Source organism: Myotis davidii, unplaced genomic scaffold (assembly GCF_000327345.1).
Source record: "Myotis davidii unplaced genomic scaffold, ASM32734v1 scaffold473, whole genome shotgun sequence".
In the NCBI taxonomy this organism is placed as follows: Eukaryota; Metazoa; Chordata; class Mammalia; order Chiroptera; family Vespertilionidae; genus Myotis; species Myotis davidii.
This window is the reverse complement of record NW_006284843.1, coordinates 3336280-3345681: the sequence shown is the minus strand read 5'-3', so window position 1 is coordinate 3345681 and position 9402 is coordinate 3336280. Positions and strand designations below refer to the sequence as shown.

The 9402-nt window shown below is 35.3% G+C and overlaps 1 protein-coding gene across 1 annotated transcript in view; it reads left to right on the top strand.

The window, feature by feature from the left end:
• SLCO6A1 (solute carrier organic anion transporter family member 6A1) overlaps positions 1 to 9402 on the top strand; it is a gene marked incomplete at its 3' end in the record, with an annotated part of 80317 nt that overhangs the window by 21289 nt on the left and 49626 nt on the right. Inside the window, exons 3-4 of the mRNA XM_006755148.1 lie at positions 2749 to 2931; positions 5234 to 5330. Of these exons, the coding sequence (XP_006755211.1) occupies positions 2749 to 2931; positions 5234 to 5330 (280 nt within the window). The remainder of the gene's footprint in view (positions 1 to 2748; positions 2932 to 5233; positions 5331 to 9402) is intronic.

The following is a 9402-nucleotide window of genomic DNA, read 5'->3' as shown; positions in this document are numbered from 1 at the left end:
ATAAACAGGGGGGGGGGAGCGAGCCAGTAGTATGGCTGCTCTCAGTCCTGCCTTCAGAGGTCCTGGCAATCGCTGCGATTGCCTCCAAGAGAAAGCTGCCCTCGAGTTCTGACCCATGCCAGACAGTCCTGTTTCTCCTGTATGAGTCTGGGTCCCCAGAGGCTCACCGGGAACTGAAGCTCAGAGCCTGAGACTCCCTCCTGATTGAAAAAGACAATCGTGTCCTCAGCCTCCAGCCCTCTCCGCATGCACCTCCGCACCTTTGTATTTACTTTAGCACCACACCTCCTCTGAGTCTCGGTATGCTTTTCTCTTTCCTTCTAGTTGTAGAAATTCCACCCAGCCAGCCTTCCTGTGGTTCTGGATGATGTCCGTTATGTCTTTTAGTTGTATTTTTGAAGTGGTTGTGCGAGGCAGCAATCTCAGGTGTTTACCTATGCCGCCATCTTGGTTTTTTTCTTTTCCTATTCTTAAAAATCAAAAACAATAATAGAAATAACTTGCAGTCCTCTTTTTTTCACTTTGTAAAATCTCATCATTTTCGTTGACAATGACATTTTCATTGTTTGAAAAACAAGGCCAAACTTTCTGACATTAGTTCATATTCTTTATCAACCCACTTGAGCATGGCTTGAACCCTAAATACTGCAATGAAGTTATTTTCACAAAGCCACCAACATAATTCATGTTATTTAATATAATTAAAACTTTTGACTTGTTATAGTTCTTGAACTATCAACAGTGTTTGTAGTACTGACTGTTCCCTTCTTCTTGAAACTATAGTCCAAACAAAAGATTTTTTTAATATGAAGAAAGGTGCTAAAAGATTAGTTTTATCCTATTTGTGGAAAAAATTTGCTTTCAGATATTGGATAGCAGGAATATCAGGACTGTAAGCCCTAGGAAAAAGAAACCAACAAGCCGAATTTTCTAGGAGGAGGCAAAAGTAGTAGACTAGGGATATATTTGATTAAGGAGGGTGAAGGACCTCCTTAAGTTTAATAATCATGAATTCAAAGTGAGTTTTGCATGGTTGTGTGTTTTCCTATGGCCACATTCAGTTTTTAAAGTGTAGGTGTAGAGAGTAAGGAGAAGAGTTTAACTTGACTAGGGTTGCAATTTCATTGAGGGATTGCATGACATACAAGAGAGCAAGGCATTTAAAAGTGTTACGATGACAACAAAAGAAGTAAGGATAAAAGGGACGTTGAGATATTGAAAAGGAGCAAGATCAATAGAATATATAGGTCCTGGTGGGTTTTAGGGATTGGTGACATTGGGTTACTAGAAGGAGTGAGCTAGAAAGGTAAAGATGTTTGTGGGATGCTTTAAATTGCAATTAAAGAAGGTTTGTAGTTCATTGTGTTTGCAAGTTTAAATTGAATAGCTTTATACCTGCTAAGTGGAGTTAAATTAAATGGGAAGAAAGCAGTTCAAGGAACTCACTGGCTGGGTGTTGATACTGATATGTCTATATAAAATTGAATTATCAGTAATTTGAATAAACATTTTAGAGACCTCCTCCTATTTAACATGGAATCAAATATTCCATATGAATACTGAACCAGCTGAAATTTTCCATTAGTGTACTATTTTGCAATCTACACATTAACCAGTTTTTCACAGTAATATTTTCAGAACATTTGTTAAGTTCCAATCAAATATACACAATCAAAATGATCTAATAGCATTGTTTAGATCTACCAGGCTAATAACAAATGCAATTCTAACATTTACTTACTATTGTTTTATAAACATGTGAATAAAAAAAAGCTTAAGAAATAGACTGTCCTGTAAAGAAATTTAAAATCTAGTGGATTATTATATAATGACTAACAAAAACTTTCATTGTGTAATACAGTGATTTTCAACCTTTTTCATCTCATGGCACATATAAACTAATTACTAAAATTCTGTGGCACTCCAAAAAAATACACTTTTTTGCCAACCTGGTGGAGTAAAGGGGGGTCAGTAGGAAAAAAGGGGGCTATCTGTAATACTTTCAATAATAAAGATCAATTTTAAAAAAGAAGAGAACACAAAGTTACAGAAACAAAAATAAATAGGTATAATTTTGATTCATCGCACTGAATGGCTACTATTGTGTTGGCTATTGTCATTTGTTTATTTGACAATCTAAAGGAAAAGAGGTCAGTGCCCCTGACTAGTCAGGTATTGCATGTTTTAAAAATTCTTATGGTGCATTCATTAAAAATCACTGGTATAATGCCTGTCCTTATGGACCTATGTTTTAGAATTTAGTGGGTATAAAATGGAAAATTATTTTAATCAGAGTGACACACAAAGTTAATTGTCAGAGAAGTGGATATAGGACTAAGCTCAGAAGGTAATCTTTAATAAGTCAGATCATCTAAAAAGGATACTTTTATCCTAGTCAAAAGTCAGAGTTACCAGATGCCAAATTTAAGATATGTATATTTACCTATGCAAACAAGTATGTATATACATATAGTCATACATATACATTTATGTTTGGTTTATATATAATATTTGCATCTTTTTCAGTATTCCCACAAATTTTATTTTATCATTCCATTTTTCTGAGAACATGTTGATTAATTATAGAGCTATTACATTCAATGTAAATGAAATCTTAACTAAAAGAAAAAAGTATAATGGTGGAAATATCTTGTAAAAGGTAAAATATTTCATAAAATACACTGTGTATTTGTTGTATGTTTAAGTTTTGACTCATTTAACAAAAAATTTAAATTATCCTTTCAAAAGATATTTGCGAAGAAAAGAAGATTTCCAAAGATTGCAAGAAACCCTTTTCAATCTACGCAAAGTATATAACTTTCATCTTGCTTGGGCAGACTGCACAGGGAATAGCAGTAATACCTCTTTATATCCTTATAGTATCCTTTCTTGATGACAGCATTGACGAACACTCAATTGGTACTTATCTAGGCAAGTTATTTTTCCTTATTTTTATTGAGCTTCTATATTTTGCTGTGCATATCTAAACTGATATACAGGTGCTAATTATTGGCTTTTATAATAACACTAGTAGCCTGTTGCACAAAATTCGTGCAGGAGGGGCTGGGGGAGGGGCTGAGGGTCATTTGGTTTGCAGGTCAGCCAAGCCCCTGGCTTTGTCTGGAAGGACATCTGGTAGGTCTCCAGAAGGTCTCCCAGTCTAATTAGCATATTACTCTTTTATTAGTATAGATTGTAATAAATAGTAACTGGTATGTTTAACTTCAAAATCACATTGAGCCACTTAATTCTGAAAAGCTGCTTGAGATTTGGAATTGTAAACAAGTCATCTGAAGGCCACCCTAAAAGATATAGAGCAATAGAAAAAATACATTCTTAAGTAATTAAAACTATAATCTTTCCATATATATGTATCATATCAAATTATATAGGCTGCAGTTCATTTTTCTAGAAAAAAAAATCTCAAAATAACCAGACTGAATTTCTTGAGGAGATGTATGTTTAAACTTATGGGATATGTGTAGGAAGTTGCTGTCATCATGTCCATAAGGGAAAATAAATGCCTCTTCAGTACTAGATTCAGTGTGGTGCTAAAGTAGTGATCATTGTTCTAAGTTCTTTACATAAATTAACTCACTCATCCTTGAGAGGAGCACTGATATTTTGAAGTTAATGAAAACAATCTCATTCATCTTTTCAAGGAAAGAAGTGATATGCTATTTAATTGACCACAGAGTAGTATCCTCAGTTCAGTGTTTTATGCTAATGTATTCTGCAATAAGTAACGCTGGGGTTTATCTCAGAATAATCTGTACTTCCTTATATTACAATAGCTTCTAGTCCTAGTGGATCACCTATTTGTACATCTATTTAACTATCATATGTGAAAAAAAATAAAGTTGTTTTTTATACTTATTGTGAAGGTGACATAAAAGATAATAGTATTTTGTGTCAAAATAATAATTTCCCTTCAGAGGTAAGGAAAGGCATGCCAATAAACTAAAATGTCTGATATTCATATATATGCTTTTAGAAAAAAAATGCTGTGATTTATTAGTCTTAGCTGAGGGTAGAAACAAATACATTTGTTTTACTTTTGGTTCTATGGAATAGCAATCAGAACTCACATATATGTACTGCAGAGAGAAGTTTACTTTATTGCCACCTCTTGTCACCCTGGCAGCTAATATGAAAGATGCAAAGGGGACAAGAATGTATTATTATAAAGTAGAATCTTGTATTAGTACCACAAATTAAAGTGAAATATGGTGTATTTCATTTATATTAAATGCAAATACAGTGGGGCCTTGACTTACGAGTGTCCCGACTAACGAGTTATCTGAGATACCAGCTGTCTCTCGGCCAATTTTTTGCATTGAGTTGATAGAGTAATTTGAGTTAATGAGCTCCTTAATGAGCTCAGTCTCGGAACGAATTAAACTCGTAAGTCAAGGCCCCACTGTATATTTATATATACTACGTTACATATATAGATGAAATAAGATACAGTGAATTGTATAATTAAATTATCTGAGTTTCTCTAGTATATGCATTGGATACATGTATGATGGCTAATTTTATGTGTAAACTTGGCTTAGTTTGGTCAAACACCAGTCTAGATGTTTCTGTGATATTTTTTAGATGTGGCTAACATTTACAATCAGTAGACTTTGAGTAAAGCAGATTACCCTCCATAGTGTGTGGAAACCTCATCCAATCAGTTGAGGCCTTTTAGAATAAAGACTGAGGTTTCCCAAAGAGAGAAATCTTTCTCCAAACTGCAACATAGAGAAACTCTGCCTGAGTCGCTCCAGCCTGCTGTACTGCCCTGTGGATTTCAGACTTATTTATAGCCGCAAGACTGTAATAATAATTCTTACCTGGATTTCAAATCTGCCAGCCTATCATACACATTTGCACTTGCCAGCCCCCACAGTTACATAAGCCAATTCCTTAAAATCTCTCTTGCTCTCTAAATATCTTATTTGTAATAGTACCAACAATAAAAAATTTAAAAAGGAAGTAGAAAAAATAATTCCCACTGAGAGATATTGATCAGAAAAACAGGAGATGGTCACCTGTGAATAAAAATAGTTCAGAAATCACTTCACACATACACACAAATCCATTTTGTTCTGTTTCTCTGGAGAACCCTGACTAATAAAGTATACTATGAAGCTTTAAGAAGGAATCCATTTTAGTGATGTAACTTTTATTATCTTGTGACAGAGTTGGTTTATATAGTAGTTAGATGTCAATATTCATTTTATAGGCTTGATGTACGCTTCAGGAACAGTTGGATATGCTTTGGGTTATGCGACAGCAGCACCCCTGGTTACCACCCCTGAGAGAAATACTTCTAATATAACGTAAGCCATTTTCTTTCCTTTTTTGCCTACATTATGTAAAATATTTATTCGATAGACACTTTAGCTTATAAATAGACTAGAGGCCCAGTGCATGAATTTGTGCACTGCTGGGGTCCTTTGGCCTGGCCAGTGATCAGGGCCAATCGGGGCCCTCTCACCCAGTCCAGATTGGGGCTGATGGGGGCCAGCCAGATCCAGGGCATGTCCAGCCCTCTCGCTCAGTCCCAATTGACCAGACCCCAGCAGCAAGCTAACCTACTGGTCAGAATGCCTGGCCCCTGGTGGTTAATGCGCATCATAGCAACTGGTCAAGCAGTTGACCAAATGGTCGACCAATCAGTCAGACACTTAGCATATTACACTTTTATTATATAGGATACAATTAATTTTTAATGACCATATTTTTAGAAAAATATATATAAATGTGATATGCACATATATGTACATATAAATATATCTACAATGTATATTTTTTACAGTACTGCTTGAAATAGAATTTAAAAGACATTACTTAGAATGACAAGCTGCTAACTAGTAATTCTGCATATAATTTTTTAAAATTTGTGGTAAAAAACATGTAACATAAACTTTATCATCCTGGCCATTCTTTAAATGTACAGGACAGTGTTAACTATATGGACTTTGTTGTGCAACAGATATCTAGATCTTTTTATCTTGCTAAACTGAAACTCTTTATCTGTTGCACAGCAACTTCCCTTTTTCCCTTTCTCCCCAGCCCCTGGCAATCATCATGCTATTTTCTGTTTCTAAGAGTTTGACTACTTTAGATATCTCATATATGTGGAATCATGCACTATTTGTCTTTTTATGACTAACTTATTTTACTTAGCATAATGTCCTTAAGTTTCATTCATATTGTAGCATATGACAGAATTTTCTTCTTTATTCATTCTCTGACAGTGGACATTTAGTTTACTTCCTATTTGTGGCTATTGTGAATAATTGAATTTCCATGAGTGTGCAAATATCTTTGAGATTCTATTTCCAATCCTTTGTGATATATACCCAAAAATGGAATTTAAAAAAAAATCCTCACACAAGGATATGCTTTTTTATTTTATGTTATTTTATTTTTTAGAGAGAGAAAGAGAGAGAGAGACATTGATTGGTTCCCTCTCAACTGCAGCCCAATCGGGACCGAACCCACAACCTAGGTATAAGCCCTAACCAGGAATCGGATCCAGAGAAGAGGACACTCCAACCAACTGAGTCACTACAGCCAGGGGGCAGAAATGGGATTTTTAAAAGAAATCTCCAGCCCTAACTGGTTTGGCTCAGTGGATAGAGCATCAGCCTGCAGACTGAAGGGTCCCGGGTTCGATTCCAGTCAAGGGCATGTACCTTGGTTGCGGGTGCATTCTCAGTAGGGGGTGTGCAGGAGGCAGCTGATCGATGTGGCTCTCTCATTGATGTTTCTAATTGTCTATCCCTCCCCCTTCCTCTCTGTAAAAAATCAATAAAATATATAGTTTTTTTAAAAAGGAATCTCCATACTGTTATCCATAGTGGACGTACCATTTTATATTCCCACCAGTAGTGCACAACGTTTCCAATTTCTCAACATCTTTGCCAACACTGGGTTATTTTCTGATTTGTTTTGGTAATAGCCATCCTAACAGATGTGTTGTACATTTAAATTTAACTTCCAATTTCAATTTATTTTTGCCTATAATAGGAGGCATGGGCCAAGATTCTATTTTCTCTCAAAGAAATAGCTAATTGTACTAATGACATTTTGGATCATTTCCTTTTTAAAAAATTTTTATTTTTACTGATATTAAATACCATTTTTACCATACATTAAATTTCCCCGTAAATGAGTTTTTTTTCTTCTCTCTTGTCTGTCTAATCCATTTTCTGGCATTCTATTTTAAAAAATAAATATTTTTTTATTGATTTCAGAGAAGGGAGAGGGAGAGAGAGACAGAAACATCAATGATGACAGAGAATCACTGATTGGTTGCCTCTTGCAAACAATCACAATGCAACCCGGGCATGTGCCCTGACTGGGAATCAAACCTGTGACCTCCTGGTTCATAGGTCTACGCTCAACCACTGACCCACGCTGCTGGCTGGGCTTCTGACATATTTTCTATTTAATTCCAATACTACAATATTTTAAATATAACTACTAAGTATAACTAGTGCCCGACCAATGTGGCTCAGAGGTTGAGAGTTGACCTATGAACCAGGAAGTTATGGTTTGATTCTGGTCAGGGCACATGCCTGGATTTTGGCTTGATACCCAATAGGGGGCCTGCAGAGGCAGCCAATCAATAAGTCTCTCTCATCATTGATGTTTCAATCTCTCCTCCCTCTCCCTTATTCTCTGAAATCAAGAAAAATATATAAAAAATAAATATAACTAGTTATATTTAATAACTAAAGCTTTATCATATAATTTGCTATTTGGATGAATAAGTCTCTACTCATTATTATTCATTAAAAATCATTTGCAAAATTACTATCCAAATAAATTTGATAATCTCAGGTTATATTCAAATCATTTTGATTTGACATACTTGAATGTATGTGTCAAATTGGGAATAACTGTTATCTTACTATGTAAGAATATGGTATATTGCTCTATTTTCTCAACATTTCTTTTATGCCCTTCACTCAAGTTTTATGATTTTATTTGTTGAAGATATCTTATGAAGTTTATTCCTACTGATTTTATATATTCTGTTAGTGTTATGCATGGAATCTTTGTATTATGACATTTACTAATCATTTACTTTTAGTAGGAGACTATATTGATTTCTAAGTTTGTCTTATATCTGTTTTATTAAATTCTTTGCTTATACTTTGTAGTTTCTTTAAGTTTATTTTCCTTAATTTTTAAATACTCAGTTATTCACATGAATGTGTATAACTTTTATCATATTATATGTAATATAATGAATATAGTTAGAATATATAGCTAGGTTCAAAAGTAAAACAAATAAAATTTCTAAAAATTATAAAAATAAGAAAATTTGTACCCCTAGTGGCAATCTGGAGTTGAAACTTTCTAGGCATAGCATACTGTACAATGGAAATCAAGATTGCAACCCTGTGTCATTGCACTTTGGAATTGGTATCCCTGAGTGATGTAGCAATGGATAAGGAGTTGGCCCACATTCATATAATTTGCTATTTGGATGCATAAGTCTCTACTCATTGTTATTCATTAAAAATCAGGAGCTGTGTTTGCAAAATTACTTTCCAGATAAATCTGATAATCTCAGGTTACAATCAAATCATTTTGATTTGACATACTTGAAATCATGAGAGATAATGCCTATAAGCAAGCTACTCACCAGGTTTCTGTTGACAGTAAAGTCACCTGTGAGAAACCAGCATCTCCAAAACTGTGGTTCCTAGAGTTGTGGGAATTTCCCCATGATGGCTGGTTGGACAAAGTCTTAAAGGTGTGCAAAACTGAAGACAGTGGCAGCTGTGTAGTAATCAACTTCCCTAAATCTCCTCCCTAAATTATACAAAATAACTTCACAACTATGAAAATTCTCCACAAGATCATAGTCGCAGTATCACGGAAGACAAAGAATGCTGAAGTTGTAAACTGTGATTAAAAAGAGAAAATTTAAAAATCCCAGCACAGGATCCTTCACACGCCCATCCCACTCTGTCCACTTAAGGCTTTGTGGTTTACAAAGGTGGAGCAAGAAAAATTGCAGGTAAGAGTGGAGATAATGGCCAACAAAGGGTCCTGAGGTTGATTAGGTATGATCACTAGAAGGTAACTCACTCTTAGTCTGAGAGTTGAGAGAAGGGACTATAAGAAGGAGATTTCAGGGAGAACCAAGATGGTGGCATAGGTTAACACTGGAGTTTGCTGCCTCGAACAACCACTTCAAAAATGAAACTAAAAGACGGAACGGACATCACCCAGAACCACAAGAACACTGGCTGAGTGGAAGTCCTACAACTAGGAGGAAAGAGAAACGCATACCGACACTCAGAGGAGGCGCAGTGCTGAAGTCAAATACTGAGGTGCGGAGTGCATGCAGAGCGGGCTGGTGGCTGAGGGCGCGGGTGGCGTTTTCAA